The 16775-nt window shown below is 36.4% G+C and overlaps 1 protein-coding gene across 3 annotated transcripts in view; it reads left to right on the top strand.

Annotated features, from left to right (window-relative positions):
* The window catches only part of MBD5 (methyl-CpG binding domain protein 5), a 148635-nt gene that overhangs the window by 94358 nt on the left and 37502 nt on the right, over positions 1-16775 (top strand). For 2 of the 3 annotated variants that reach the window (XM_054562611.1, XM_054562610.1), the window contains 4 exons: positions 1017-1683; positions 4983-5085; positions 6108-6288; positions 10644-12776. In XM_054562611.1, coding sequence (XP_054418586.1) covers positions 1571-1683; positions 4983-5085; positions 6108-6288; positions 10644-12776 — 2530 coding nt within the window. In that variant the 5' untranslated portion in view covers positions 1017-1570. Of the gene's footprint in view, positions 1-832; positions 1684-4982; positions 5086-6107; positions 6289-10643; positions 12777-16775 lie in introns of those variants that run through there. The other variant, XM_054562609.1, reaches the window with a different exon arrangement.

Consider the following 16775-nt stretch of genomic DNA (forward strand, 5'->3'; position numbering starts at 1 on the left):
TGAAAGTTTAAAGACAAAGAACCTTAAAAGCAGCAAGAGAAAAGCAGTTGGTTACCTACAAGGGAGCTCCTGTAAGACTGTCGGCTGATTTCTCAGCAGAAACTTTGCAAGCCAGAAGGGAGTGGCAAGAAATATTCAAGTGCAGTACACAGATTATGTATTGTAGAACTGTACACCTGAAACCTATATAATTTTATTAACCAGTGTCACTCCAAAATATTCAATAAAAAAGAAAAAAATATTCAAAGTTATGAAAAGCAAGGACTTACAACCAAGGTTTACTTTACCCAGCAAAACTGTCATTTAAAATCAAAGGACAAATAAAGAGCTTTCCAGACAAGGAAAGGCTAAAGGAGTTCATCACCACCAAGCCAGTATTACATGAAATGTTAAAGGGTCTTCTTTAAGAAGAGGGGGAAAAAGATAAAAAATATGGACCATAAAATGACAATAAATATATATTTATCAATAATTGAATCTAAAAATCAAAATAAACAAGCAGAACAGAAACAGACTTCCAGAGACAAAGAATATTTGGATGGTTGCCAGATGGGAGTCAGGGTTGGGGAAATGAGTGGAAAAGGCAAAGGGGTTAAGAAGTACAAATTTATAGTTGCAGAATAGTCACAGGTAGTAAAGTACAGCATAGGGAATATAGTCAATAGTATTGTAATAACTTTGTATGGTGTCACATGGGTACTAGAGTTATGGGGATGATCACTTAGTAAGTTACATAATGTCTAATCACTGGGGTGTATACCTGAAATTAATATAATATTGTATGTCAACTGAAATTAAAAAATAAAAAATGATTTTTAAAAAAGTTGCATGTGGTGAAGAGCAAGCAAATTGGTTTAAGTGGATTGTTAGAAGAAGAAAGCAAATTGAATTTGTTTGCTATTTTGATAGCAAAACCACACTGAAGTGGCTTGGTACAATTAGCAGTTTATAAAAGTGTGCAAGTTCTCAGTTTTTCAACATTAAATATACAGTTTACATATTTATATATGTTTCAGGCTACATTATTGGAATTTTGAAGACATGAAAACATCAGATGAACCAACCTGCAGCACCGTGGATTCAGATTGGAAGATGAAGAGAAAATTTAAAGAATGTGGCCTCTAAAGGCGGGTAGTACCTGGAAATATTAACCGACTCACATTGTAAAAATGAGACCACTTTCTAAACAGTAGAGATTATTTTAGTCCAACATCAAGGTTCAAGACAACATGTTGAACTAAAAACTTTACACTCCTCCCCTCCCCCACCTCAGACAGGTACCAGCATTGGTAAATATGGTTTTCCTTAGTCAGAAGCACTCCTTTTTACCCATGTAGATCATTCTTAGTAATATTGATTATTTAATGTAGATTATAATGGGAAACTGATTTTTTCCACAATGGCAGATTTCAAGGACTTGGTTCCAAACTGAGCCGAAGCATCCCAGTGCATTTTGTAGTCTGGGAACAACTATGCTGCAGTGGCCATTTTTGAAGGCCATCATGCCCTGTAATATAAGGATATCATCTTATTGCTGATATCTTTGGAGAGTCCCAAGCAGATACAGAAAATGAATGGAGGCAAGGAGTGTGACGGAGGGGACAAGGATGGAGGTCTTCCAGCTATACAAGTTCCTGTGGGTTGGCAGCGCCGTGTGGATCAAAATGGAGTTCTTTATGTCAGGTGAGCCCTTATTGTTACCTGCGTTACCTCCCAGTTTGCAGTCCCAAAATTAAGGAGGTAGAGTCTGTTCCTCCAAGGGAGCAAAATATTGTGACTGACAGCACCTCAAATAAATTTGAATAAATGAACTTTGTGCTAAAAATATTCAGGTGATTTTAATCTGTACTATTTTGCAATGTAAATTGCCTTAGGTTACAAGAGAGAATTTTTATGCATTACTTGTGTTTATATAACGTGTCATTCTGCTTATCTCTGTAACAAGGATAAAGAAAAATACAAAGATTTCTAAAAGAAACATAGTATCATTACCATAGTCACAAGAGAATGTAAATAGTGGAAACAGACCTAATGTCTCTTGACAATATTATTCTATTCTTCATGGTGCTTTAGCTGGATTTTCCAATGTAAGGTCAATGTTTTCATCTATGGGCAGTTTTAATTATTAGACTCCTTAATGCCTAATATTATGTAAAAAGTTCCCAGTTGTTTTCTGCACAGTTTTTGAGCTATACCTTTGCATATATTATAGTAAAAAAAGAAACAGTCATGATGAAGATGTCTCTTCATCTCTCATAAAAAATCATACAAATAAAATGCAAGTACCTGCTCTTTTAAAGGCAAATATCTCTTATAGAACAAGTTGAATGGAATAACTAAACTGTTCACAAGAAGTTTCAGTCTTATTATCAAAAAATTTATAGTCAAGTTCCTTACATAGTAGTTTATCAATAGTATATGAAAAGTTAGGATACCATAAATCTTTGTGATGTAATAAAAACTATTAGAAATAGACTTAGAACCTTTTTAAAGATAACACAATGTATCATTATATTAATGCTATTACTTTTAGTGCAGTTATTTGTATCTGCTTCAATGGAATTCTCCATTTGTGCAAAGATATATTTATATAAACGAGGTATCTGCCATTGCATAAACATAAATGATTTCGTGTCGTAACTCAAAATTCAGTTCAGATTCTGTCCTGAGTTTGTTTCATGTTAGGTGTGTCTTAACAATTGAAAATTTTCTGCACCTTAGTTTTGTTTGTTTCTGGGAATGTTAAAGATGTGCTCTATATTAGAGTGAAGGAATGAGAAAGCAGGGATTGCAGAGCTTGTCCCACGGTGGATGAAATGGACACATGGGGTAACTTTCTCAAAGTGTTCTTAGTGCCAATGCTGCTAACACGCTGCCAGGAATACTGTGATATTAATATAATATAGGAAGGTACAAGTGTTATTGTTTATACTTCTGATTATTCTAGTCTGTAAGGAGCAAGTGAGTGTTCATCTTAGAGCAAATGACTCTTAAGAAGATCTTGATAATCTAATTTTTTTACTTCATCTTCATTCCAGTGAAAGACAGATCAGCGTTCTGGGGTACCGAAAACTATGTTAAACCACTTTAAGTCTAGGAATCCGTCAGTTATCTTTTTCATGATTTTCCAGGCATAAGTAGACTTTGCTCTGTATTAGTGAGGTAGCGTAAGTTCTCCAAATCCAAGTTGGTGCACTAAGAATTTTTTGACAGCCAACTCTGCCAGATAAGGTAAAACACCTTCAATTAAATTAAGCCAGTATGGGTTGGAGCTGTTTGTATGTAACTGGTGAAATTACTACTTGAACACATATAGGAGGCTAGCCCCGCTTCTGCAGCCCCCTTCTCAATGGGCAGTTCGTTTGTAATTTTTAGGTTTGTCTCCAGCTGCTCGTGCCTCAGGGAGGCATTGAGGCTGCACAGTCTATTTCCCACCTGCTTCCAATCTCCTAAGCTGAACTATGCCATAAGACTTGTAACTATTTTTTATGTTAATTATTACTCCCAAAAGTTAATTAAAGAGGTACAACTAAAGAAAAGAACCAAACTGATTGATTGAGAGGAAGTGTTTTTAAAGTGTCTAGAGCAGAGTGCTCTAATAGAATTTAGGAATTCTTGTCTTCAGTTTTAATTTTCGAGTTAAATTCCTCTAGGATTCAGTCTGTACACTTTCTTTAACTGTAAAGTGTTAGGCAATTTCTTGCCACAAATCTCACGAACTTTTCAAGTAATTATTTGGTAATCTTATTTCATTTAAATTAGTAGACCTCCAAAACATCTGGTCCTTACCACTGGAGTGGAACTCAAGTCTATAATATGGGAATTATTATTTCTCACAGATCACTTGAAAAAAATCATTAGCCTAAGTAAATGAATGAGTGAATTGTCTAAGTTGAGGGTTTTAATTGAGATTTTCTACATGCATAAGTCACTTACATGATTGTCCGTAAATAAAATTTGAATCGTATTTTAAAACTGGTCCCTTTATAGATGCAAACTACCTGCAGCAGAATAGTCTACCACTAGTAGTGTTGTGCTTTGTATTATTTCTGGTCAAATCCAATTTGATTAGAAGGCTTTAAGTGAAGGTTTTGTTGAATAGTCATAAATAAAAAGATATTCCTGAATGAAAAGTATATAATAATTTTCAAGGCTGTAAAACCAATATTTGAATAATAAACATCCTAAAATGCAAATTATTTCTTTGAAACAAACCCTATAAAAATTGAATGCAATAAAAATAAAGCAAAGAGTGATAACTTGAAACACTACTCGTTTACCAGCCAGAACCTCCTGGCACCTTTCTGCCACAAAAGCCCTTCCCTCACCAGCCCCTCACCGTTTGTCACAGCTGCCTGGCTCCCTTCTCCTCATCTTGTGGTTGGGCTCTTCAGTGTAATTGGAGTTGAGCCACACAGATCTATCTTCAAAGAAGCACATGACGAGGGAGAAAAAAAATAAAACTATTTTTACATAGGGGCAACTTGGTTCTAGTCTCCAAGATTAAAGGAAAGAACTTGCTAGCTCCGGCTTTTGTGCACTTAGTGACTTTCTGGTTTGACCTCCAATGTGTTCCTAAATACCAGTTTTTCCTCCAACAGCTTTAAAAGTACCTCTTCTGGTTTAAAAATGATAGTGATTACTTTCATGTAGTTTTCTTGTTCCTTTCTTACTTGCTTCTGTCGTCTTTTCTTAAGAATAGCATTTTCCCCATTCTATTCCATTTTTGGTTTTCAGAATACTTTTATTTAATTTTCTATGAAGATCTGTATTTTTCTGAGAAATATTTTGGTTCAAAAGAAAGAGTGATAGTGCTGAAAGGCTATAATTTAGTAGCTAACATAATATTGACAAAGAAAATGCCTTTCCTTAGTAGGAAAATATTATCCCATGAAGGAAGTAAGACTATAAATTATGCCTTTTTTCACATAATATGTGCAGTCAGAATTATTTCCTGATGTTTTTTAAAATTATTTTTACAGTCCCAGTGGGTCTTTGTTATCTTGCTTGGAGCAGGTTAAAACATACCTGCTTACAGACGGAACATGCAAGTGTGGCTTGGAATGTCCTCTTATTCTTCCCAAGGTAACCGTTTCACAACAGATCTCTCAGCAGTTTTTTTATTTTTTTAGGTGTTCTGTGTATTTGCTTTTCTCATTTGACATTTCATTTTTACATTACTTCTCCAATCACATATGCATTTTAAAGTCTAATTAGATATTTTGCATGCATTTTGAAATACTTAGTGATTGTGGAAAATGGTTCAAATCCTGGAATCATTTTTAAATATTGTATATTACACATTTTATTAAAATCTCTTTTGCCCATTTTATTAGAGTTGTACCTATGTTCACCATTTAAAAGTGCAGTATTTTCTTTCCCTACTATAACTGTTCAATCTGCAATGATAAATCTGCCACCAGTGTTTCTAAAATCACAAAGCTAAAATGTGAAACTGTTTTTCTCCTTTGCAAGGTAGGAAGTAAAAATTATTTTAAATGATAAAATATTACGACTCTAGAAACATGTCATTGTTCTCTGAGTATCTATTATAGTGCCAGTTTTAGAACTAGGATTAATAGACACCTTTTTTCTTTTTATTTGTGTATCCCATCATTCCAAAAAAAAATAATTCAAAACATCTCATAAGTATATACACAATAAATAGTATTTTTTAAAATAGAGAAACAGATTTTTAATAGGTGAAAAAGTAATGCTAATATAGTAATAAAATAAAGCCAAAGAAAAAGTTAGCACATAGAAATGTCAGCTTGTGGATTTTAAATTGAACTTCATCTATTTTTGTACTGTTATAACATCAAGAAATATCTATAATTGGCAACATTATCAGATAGTATATCTTTGCATATATTTATCTTGGCTATCTTAGAATTAGGATAATTTTCATTACTTACTGTACCACTAAAAACCATGAGTTCAGCAAAAGTATTTATCAAGTTATATAAAGTTGCTTTTCTTAAATTTAAAAACTTGATAAAATTTTATTCAGATTCGTGGCTAAATCTACGTAAAGAAATTTTTTAAACAAAGGATCTTTTTATTCAATGCTTTACAACATACTCTAAACAAAGGCTGTCCTTTTCCAGGTGTTTAATTTTGATCCTGGAGCTGCTGTGAAACAAAGAACTGCAGAAGATGTTAAAGCAGATGAAGATGTCACAAAGCTATGCATACATAAAAGAAAAATCATTGCAGTGGCCACACTTCATAAAAGCATGGAAGCCCCACATCCTTCTCTGGTGCTTACCAGTCCCGGAGGAGGAACAAGTATGTAACATGGTGAAGGGTTTAGGGATCTTCCTCCCCACTCCTCTCCCAGAGGGGTCATGAGAAATCACTTTGCCAAGCATTTTCCAAGTCCACTTTTCAAACATGCACATTGCTTTTAAAGTTATGAATGTTTTATCATTTTATCACAAATAGCAAATTCATTCTGAAAACTTCTCATGAATTTGTTTCCCAAAGTTTCTTATCCAAATCATCTAGTTAAACAATTACACTAAACACTTATTAGCACATACAAATGTTATGCAGGGACAGAGCTGAACTAACAAAAAGAAAGTGCCACAGATTTTTAGGAAACAAATGTAGACTTTATCGGAGTGTGTGGTGTCAAATCCTCAAATACAACTAGCAATATTTTCAAGAACTAGCAGTATTATTTTTTTCTGTCATTAGTAGATGTATTGAACATCTGCTAATAGATCTTACCTTGTCTGGAGCTTTTTATATCTCCCCCAACATATATGTATGCATGCCTGCTTTCACTTTCAAAAAAAAAATTCAAAAATGCAGAAAAAGGGCATGAAGAGTTCATTGAATACAATGTACCCTCCATCTAGATTCACCAATTAACAATTTTGTTGCAGAAATTGCAGATATTGTAAAAACTGACCCCTAAATAGTTCAGCACACAAGGACATTCTCTTCATAAACCAAAATCTAATCATCATATTCAGGAAATTTAACACTGATATAATATTATCTAATATGTGGTCTATATTTAGATTTTTCCAGTTGTCCTAATAATTTCTTAATGTTATTTTTAATCCAGTTTTTTAAAAATCCTGAATGCAATCAGAGATTGTGCAGTGCAATTAGTCGTTACATTTCTCTAACCTTCATGAATTCCCCAGTCTTTTTCATTCTTTCCTGGCATTGACGTTTGTGAAAAGTCCAGGTCGGGGTTATAGAATGTTCTTCAGTTTGGATTTGCCTAATTGTGTCCTCATATATATATTCAGGTTCAACACTTTTTGCTAGGAATGCTGCATAGGTGATGTTATGTCCTCCTCAGGAGGCATATATGTCAATTTATCCCAAATTGATGACATTAAGTTTGATTGCTTGATTATGGTTATATCCATCTGATTACTCCATTGTTGAGGTACCCTTTCCCTTTACAATTAATATGTAATCTGTGGAATCAGACTGAAGAACCTCTTTTTGTAAGCGCTGGAGTATTAACTCTAAAATATTACAATCTACTTAACACTTGAATAGTAATTCAGAATAAAATATAGTGAAATGCCAAAACATTTGTTTATGAAGGAAAAGTGATATTGTTCTGCAAAGCTCTGAAAAAAATAGAGATGATGAGTGTAACCTGTAGTCATAAGAGAAAGAGAAAGCAAATCTGAACCAACCTGGAAAATGGTAGGATTTAGACACATGAGGAAAATAGTAAAGTTCTAGTCCAGAATGAGTAAAAGCCATCATGGGGAAACTAATCTGACTTGAGGGGAAGTCTAAGCCTGTTTAGGGAAACTGGGGTCCAATTACGGACTTACATAAAAAGAGGAGCAGCTGTGACATCATACAGGTGAAGATTTCCACTCAAAGCTCATGTGCCGAGGGCGGGGAGAGACAAACAGTAGCTGTTAGAGAGCGCCTTTCCCATAACCCTCTAACCGTTAAACTTTAACAGGAATGATCAGAAAAAAATTGCTCCACTAAGGTATGTAAGAAAAAAAAAAATCTTGTAAGGGATTTTTCTTTTTCTTTTAATGAGTTATATTTTTTTAAAATTAAAAGATACTGCAATAAAGACAGTTAATAGTAATGAATTATTTAACAACAGTATCTTGACATCTTGATGTAACTATGTTTCCATTTTTGCATATACTCATATCTGCTGCTGTTCTCATATTATATCAAACAGTTCTACCTCTTTCTACAGAATCTGCCTTGTTGTCTTTTTAATGAACTTAACAGTCTTGATTTGGTCCTTTGTTATATCCTATACATAAAAGTTTCATTATTGAAAATAAAGGTAAATATTTAACTATACAGGTACAGGTATAAAATGTATATCGCTATCCCATTTTGAAATGGTGTACTTTATTGGATTAATTGCTACTGTTTTACTAACTTCAGACATAGCATTTATTTCCCATTTCTTATTTTAAACTGTTATCATAAGTTTGAACTTTAAATAATTAAATGTTAACAAGACTTGTATAGTAGTTCTCACCTCTAACATACATAAACATATATTTAGTTTCTGCTTGTTCTTTTGAAAGGTCTCCATGAAAGCCCTTGATGGGTACCTAACATTTATATTTACCAACTCTTATAATAATTCAGTTCCTAACCCTAAACTAATGGCAGAATGACTTTTGTTTGTTTAGTATTCCCGTTATTTTAAAGGTAACTCTTTAAAATATTTAAAATAAGTGGTAACTATTTTTCCCCAGGTATGGAAGAAATCCTTTTAAAGCCACAGCCATTTCCTAAATTCTGTTGACTATAAAAAAAAAATACCAATGCCTACCTTTTTAATCCTTTAACTGTAAATAATTATATAAATACCCAGGAAAAGACACAGTCTGTCGTTTCATTACTGAAGAGGACACAGTCAATCCTGTAACAAAGCTAATACAAACAACTGTGTTCTCACTGTGTGCCACACATAGCACCTCAACTATTTTTCACATACATATTATTTTTTTTATTGCAAACTTAAAAAATTTCTTTTTAACAAGAAAATAAGTTCAAGTGAGTGTATCTGCTACAATTCTCTTACGTCATTGGTTCTCAACTTTTCATATATTATATCCAGAAATCACGCTATCAAGAATCTTCCTATGCTAGAAACAGAAAGCCCACATGCCCAAAGAAAAACGTGTTCACTTCATTCTTCTACTTCTTGAATGCACCCTGCCTCAACTTCTGTGTACCCCAAATTGAGAACCATTGTCTTAGAAATTATTATATGATTTGATCTGTACTCTACCTAGCAGGTAGAAGAAGTATGTTTACCTTAACTTTGCAAGTATTCATTTGAGTAAATATACTTCTGATTGCGGATGAATCCAAGCATACTTGCCAACATGTCGTCAGGTCTCAGAAGCAGAATGGCCAGCGTGCGGTGTGAGTGGTGCCGCGCGTGCCTCCCGCGCCTCCCGCGCGCGTGGTAGACTCGGGGGCTCGCTCACAGCCCAGCACAGCGCGGCATCCTTTTCATCACAGCCCTCTGAGCAGCCACCCCCAGTTGATGGCACTTGGCATATGAAATTAATTTTATTTGCTATCCCTGTTTTAGAAGGTACAACTTTATAAAATAGTTCAACATCCTGAGGGGCTAAAAAGCTTAAACCTCGAATTCTAACAAGATAAAGTGAAAGTTCAGTCTGATGTGCCAGCTCGCCTCTGTTGCCTGTATTCTGTCTGATCTCCAAAGGAACCGAAGGGATTCCGGAAAGCCAGTGAGAGAGCAGTACACTCTGTAAAAAGAGAATTCTCGATGAGAACCCAGTACTGAAACCCGGTACTGAAAATTTAGCACTCGGACTAAATTTTGCATGAGGATTCTACCTGACAAAAGAATTGCAGCCTTTTACTTGAGTTGACTGACTACAGCTGTTTTTACAGTGATGACTGATTAACATCAAAGAAACTGCACTGTTACAGACTTGATGGGAAGCTAGACATGATTGCAGTATCACTGCATTGACTGTTGCTACCGCTCCCATGATAAAAGATTCCGAATCCCATTCACTGAATTCACAAAAATTAAGACTCTTTTACTCTCACAGTGAAAATGGTGGGATAAGGAAGCGTTTCTTTTAGCTGTCCTGAGGAGGTTTCAGTAAGAGAAACATTAATACGGTAACAGATTTTCCGGTGAAAATGGCAATTCATTTAAATCACCCAAGTAAATATGCCGCACAGATAATAAGTTTCTATTGTAACTGTGTTCCTAAAAAATTCAAATCCAATAAGATAGTAACACCATCATTTCCATCTGGGCTGTCAATCTTGATTTTGCATATTCTAAATATTAATGGAATGGCTAATGTCAGTATGAACTGATTCCGATTTTCATCCTTTCTCAACAGATAAGAGGCAAACAAGCATAATGAGCTGTTAATTGAGAACTTTCAGCCAACTAAGGGAGAATAATGTGCATTTTTTAAAATCAAAATTTAATGTAGAGTGCAGAATTTATGGTTGCAAAGAGGCACAATTTCTATTTGCAAATTTCTATTTCCAGATACCTTCCCTTTCTCATTTCCTCCTTTTCTTCCCTCCCCGCAAGACCCCACCACCCCCCCGCCGCCCGCCCCCAAATACAAAAGAATTTACACTCCTTAACAGATTTTTTTTCTCTCTCACATCAGATGCAACTCCAGTAGTACCTTCACGGGCAGCAACTCCAAGATCCATAAGAAATAAGCCTCATGAAGGAATTACAAATTCTGTAATGCCTGAATGTAAGAATCCTTTCAAGTTAATGATCGGATCATCAAATGCCATGGGAAGGCTGTATGTACAAGAACTGCCAGGAAGCCAGCAACAAGAACTCCACCCTGTCTACCCCCGGCAAAGACTGGGCAGCAGTGAGCACGGACAGAAGTCTCCATTCCGTGGCAGCCACGGAGGCCTGCCCAGCCCAGCATCGTCAGGATCCCAGATTTATGGAGATGGCTCAATCTCTCCGAGGACTGACCCACTTGGAAGCCCCGATGTTTTCACAAGGAACAATCCTGGTTTTCATGGAGCTCCCAATTCTAGTCCTATTCACCTGAATAGGACTCCTCTTTCTCCACCTTCAGTAATGCTACATGGTTCTCCTGTACAGTCATCCTGTGCAATGGCTGGAAGGACTAATATACCTCTTTCCCCAACCTTGACTACAAAGAGTCCAGTAATGAAAAAACCAATGTGTAATTTTTCAGCTAATATGGAAATACCACGAGCAATGTTCCACCACAAACCGCCCCAAGGCCCACCTCCCCCTCCACCTTCTTGTGCTCTTCAGAAAAAGCCATTAACATCTGAGAAAGATCCACTTGGCATTCTTGACCCTATTCCTAGTAAACCGGTGAATCAGAACCCTGTTATCATTAATCCAACTAGTTTCCATTCAAATGTCCACTCTCAGGTACCTGTGATGAATGTAAGCATGCCTCCTGCTGTTGTTCCTTTGCCAAGTAATCTCCCTTTGCCAACTGTAAAACCTGGTCACATGAATCATGGGAGTCATGTACAAAGAGTTCAACATTCAGCTTCAACCTCCCTGTCCCCTTCTCCAGTGACATCCCCAGTGCACATGATGGGGGCTGGAATCGGAAGGATTGAGGCATCGCCCCAAAGATCACGCTCATCTTCCACATCATCAGATCACGGAAATTTCATGATGCCACCTCTAGGACCCCAAGCCACTTGCAGTGGTATCAAGGTTCCACCCAGGTCACCAAGGTCAACAATAGGGTCCCCAAGGCCATCAATGCCATCAAGCCCTTCTACCAAGTCCGATGGACATCATCAGTACAAGGATATCCCTAACCCATTAATTGCTGGAATGAGTAATGTACTAAATACCCCAAGCAGTGCAGCATTTCCTACTGCATCTGCCGGAAGTGGTTCTGTAAAGAGTCAGCCTGGTTTGCTGGGAATGCCTTTAAATCAGATCTTGAACCAGCACAATGCTGCCTCGTTTCCAGCAAGTAGTTTACTCTCAGCAGCAGCCAAAGCACAGCTAGCAAATCAAAACAAACTTGCTAGTAACAACAGTAGCAGCAGTAGCAATTCTGGAGCTGTTGCTGGCAGTGGCAACACTGAAGGACATAGCACTTTAAACACCATGTTCCCTCCTACTGCCAACATGCTTCTCCCAACAGGTGAAGGGCAAAGTGGTCGAGCAGCACTAAGAGATAAGCTGATGTCTCAGCAAAAAGACTCATTGCGGAAAAGAAAACAGCCACCCACCACAGTTTTGAGTTTGCTCAGACAGTCTCAAATGGATAGTTCTTCAGTTCCTAAACCTGGGCCCGACTTGCTAAGGAAGCAAGGTCAGGGTTCTTTTCCCATCAGTTCAATGTCTCAGTTACTACAGTCTATGAGTTGTCAAAGCTCTCACTTGAGTAGCAATAGTACCCCGGGTTGTGGGGGCTCAAATACTGCTTTGCCTTGCTCTGCTAACCAGCTGCATTTTACAGACCCCAGTATGAACTCCAGTGTTCTTCAGAATTCATTGACACAGAACATACCTTTACGAGGGGAAGCCGTGCACTGCCACAATGCAAACACTAACTTTGTTCACAGTGACAGCTCAGTCCCGAACCACCATCTTGCAGGTTTAATAAATCGGATTCAGGCTAGCGGGGACTGTGGGATGCTCGGGCGGTCGGGCGTGGCTTTAGGAAATTCATTACATCCCAACCCACCTCAGTCAAGAATTTCAGCGTCCTCTACTCCAGTGACACCAAACAGCATTGTTAGCGGCTATAATCAAACAAGTTCTGAAGCAGGTATGGTTTTATTAGAAAAAAGTGCCCAGAGGTACTAAACTTTTCTATGTTTTTTAAAATTTGTACCAAAATATTTATTATAAGAAATGATCCTTTCCCCATTGTGAAATTCTCATCGCTTCGTTAGTATTTATAATTTTATTTACAGAATGCTAGGGATGTGTCTATTAGTAAAAAAAAATAACAGCCAAGGGGATTCCATGTGTTTCCGTTATTTGTTGTCAATCTGTGTCATTCAGAGTATCATTCGACTTTCAGTTGGTCACATAACCGTGGGACTGTAAACGACAGAAAAAGCCATAGAAGGCAGGGCGTGCTGGTGCATGAGCCATGTTCTCAGCTGATGCCAGTAGGAAAGCTGTTCTCCCGAGCTTTTGTTTGTATTCAGGTAAATGAAGCTCATCCTGGAAGACCCAAAAAGGCAAAAATAAATGGATTTTCTATTCTTGCTGCTGACCAGAAATAGGTGAACGGATAGGAAAAGGTAACTAGAAGTTGTATGAAGTAGAAAGCTGTCTTCTAATGTGTTTTCTTATCCTAGTTTGCTATCCTTTATTATTATTTGTTTGAGAAAATTAAAAAATGGACATTGACTACTCCCTTCTTAAAAAGGGTAATAATTTAAGTTTTCTAATAAAAAGAAAGGCTTGAAAACCTGATTTCCAGAATTTTTGAACTTGAAATTGTTTTTCATAGTTTTCTTGTAGGACTAAACCATTATTTTTAGCATTGACATTAAAGTTTTTAACTCAAATTTATTGTATCTCTTCATCCACTATTAATGAAGGCAAATTAATTTAAAAGCAGACACATTAGAAAGAACTGTATTTTGTGCAATAGAGTCCTCAGAAATTGTTATTAAAAACTGTAAAGAAGCACTACAGAGGAAAACTCACTGAGACATCAAAAATTTTACCATGAAAACAGTAGATTATCCAAAACACAGCACTAATGATTTGGGAGATTTGTGGGAAATGATGGGGAGGAAATAAAAGGTGGCGATAGAGACAATATTGTTCAAATATGAAAACGGGGCTTTAAAAATCAGAGTGCTACTGAAAATGAGTAAACTGCTGAGGCTTTTAATAATAAGCCATTGTGTATGTATGTACAGACTGCATTGTACCACCTTGCTGGAGAAGCGCTATAACCTACTTCTCTTTGTTGCTGAGAGTGAAGTCCAGTGTCTTTCCCCTGGCATCACTGCTTACACTTGCCATCCTCCACAACTTGTATTGTGTGTTATGTTCTGTTGTCACTATTGAATGAATAAGTATTCATTGACCTCTTGTGTTCAAAAGAATATAAGGTGGAGAAGATAACTGAAATCATTAGTGCCTTCTTGATATTCTCAGTCTAGGGAATCTCATGAAAATATTTTCTGTGTCTAACAGGATACTTTTTTCAAATGGGCTTCTACCTTTTCAACGGTTCATATTCCTTTTTAGATTTAGATTTTTAGATACATTTAGCAATTTAAAGTTATATGAAATAAGCAACTGTTTTAAAATGCACAATATTTATTAAGCATACCTTCAATCATTTAGATGAGACATTGTTAGTCTCGTTGTATTGTATCTTTAAATTTTGATACCCCTTACCTCAACTTACTTTTGTTTCAGGTCTCAGTTCATATTGAAAAGTGTATGCATTTTATTAATGATGTATTTAAATTTATAATGGAAAAGACCAACATTTATATTCTTGTTCTGATTGTCAAGTTTAGACTTATTTTATATAGTCTTTAACATGTATTTTCTTGTTCCACACATCTCTGTAAAACATTGGATCTGGATTCTCAGTGCTGGGAGTGTCAAAACACAGAGGTTGAAAATTCATTAATTTAAGAAAAGTGTTGACATATAAATAGGTAAAAGGGACAAGAATAAATGTCTAGTAAATGATACGGATGTGACTGATCATATGTAAGCTAACAGACAGCATATGTTTGATGAATACCTAGGTCAGTAAGAATTTTTAAGATAGTAAACTCAATAAAATTAAATACTCATTGAGATCTGATATGCAGCTGGTTATGAAAATAAGTAGCTTTACTAATTAATATAACTCTTTAATGAGCTGAATACTGAAAAGGTCTCTAATGCCATTTTTCTTTTTGATATGTAGTGAATTGTGTCACTGAATGTCCTGTCATTGTAACTACTTAGACTAAATATTTACGTACACTGACATTTATTCATCCATCAAATAAGCACCCAGGCTCATGTTCAGAGTCAGACAGCAGATCATGGTCACAATTATCTCTAAATTTTGCTAGGTCTTCCTAGCATACCAGGCAGAAATGAAAAAACACTTTTATTCTTAAAATGTTGCTCATGGCTATTAGTGATTACATATTGTATGCCAGGTGATTTCCCTATAATTTCTAATTTATGCAATTTTCCAAAGTATAAGGTATTATGTCCCATCTTCCAGATGAATAAACTGAGCATCAGAGAACTTAACTGCCCAAGATCATATGTAACTGAATTAGGATTTGAACTCAGGTTCATCTAATTCTAAAATCCATTTTCTTCACAACTGCCTAAGTTCTTCAACCAAAACATTTAGTGGTCAAGAATCCTCTTCACTTTCAACATCTTAAAAACTATCCAACAGATAATGAATTGAAGTATCATAGTATACAATAATCAGAATGCGTTAATGCAGATGAAATGTCCAAAATTTCAAAGGAACGGTCTTTCACTTGTGAATCGCAGGTGGTGACCTTTATTTCAATGAATTGGTATCATCTCACTTACTCAAATGAAAATGGGTTTCCTTGTGGGTCACACGGAGGTGACCCTGCCCGTGCGGGTCTTGCCGTTCCCAGCAGGCTAGCGCAGTGGGCGTGAAAGAGCTCCCAGGGAACACGGGCCCACTCTGCTCCAGGGGTAACAGCGTGAACAGAACTCAGGGAGCCTCCTGCTCAATCCAGTGCCTTTTTCCACTTTCTGAAGCAACAGCTCAAAAATGTTACATTAAGACATCAATTAAGACAAGAAATCACTTGCTCTGAAAAATGCATCATTCTATTGGTAATTTATTTTTTAAAACTTCTTATAAAGAATTTTTCTATCATAAACAACCCAAATACAGACTTTTGGGGCCTATAAGTGAATTCTAAAGGACGCACTCAGGTATGGAAATGAAAGGCAAAGATTGTTAAGAAATAATCAGATAAAAGATTTGAAATGCTCTGAAGACATCTGTAAAACTTAAAGACTACCAAGGCTTTAGTAGTTCTATTTGGAGTTTTGAAATTGCCTTTCCACTAAAGCTCTTTAAACACTTGCATTACAAAGTTTACAGGTTTCTATTAGCTTTTTGGATATCAAATTACAAGTAAAGTTTAATATTTCCACGTGACACATCTAGAAACTGACCAGTAGGATACTTGGTGACATTCCTCACGTTGTAAAGGAAAGCTCTGGTGGATCTGGGAACCAAACCCCCAAGTTCCTGACCTCAGTGCAAACACTCAAACTGCTGAATGCAGGTATGTTCTGAGAGCCATCTGCAGTGTACTTTGAAAGCAACCTTCAGTTTATGAAGAGAAAAAAGTGTCAGCATGTTCCGCGGTGTTTTGGTTTAGAGAGGATTCCAAAATCGAGTGCCGTTGACTGGCAAATTTCCTCAGGCCATGCTTCCTCGGGCCTCTGACTGCGGCCACCTGCTGACCCCAGAACCGAGATGCGGTCGTGCCCAGACCCCGCGCCTCCGCGGAGGACTTAGCTCTATCAGCGTCCACGTTACAGCCCATCCTTCCTGTGGCCCTCTGTTTTTGTTCCAATTTTCAAAGAAAAAGATTTAGACTAGTGTGCTAACTAACTTTACCTTCCTCTGATATGATAAAGTCATTAAATATATAACTTTTTCACCTTAAAATGTTTTTTATATTCTCATTTTTTTCTAATAAAATGATTTAATCAACTCTTATAAACACATGAAAATAGATCCTCTGAGGGGGCAGAGTATGAGCCTGTACCAGAAGAGAAT

Source organism: Pteronotus mesoamericanus, unplaced genomic scaffold, assembly GCF_021234165.1.
Source record: "Pteronotus mesoamericanus isolate MK-2021 breed Mesoamerican mustached bat unplaced genomic scaffold, CSHL_Meso_final scaffold_651, whole genome shotgun sequence".
NCBI classification, from domain to species: Eukaryota; Metazoa; Chordata; class Mammalia; order Chiroptera; family Mormoopidae; genus Pteronotus; species Pteronotus mesoamericanus.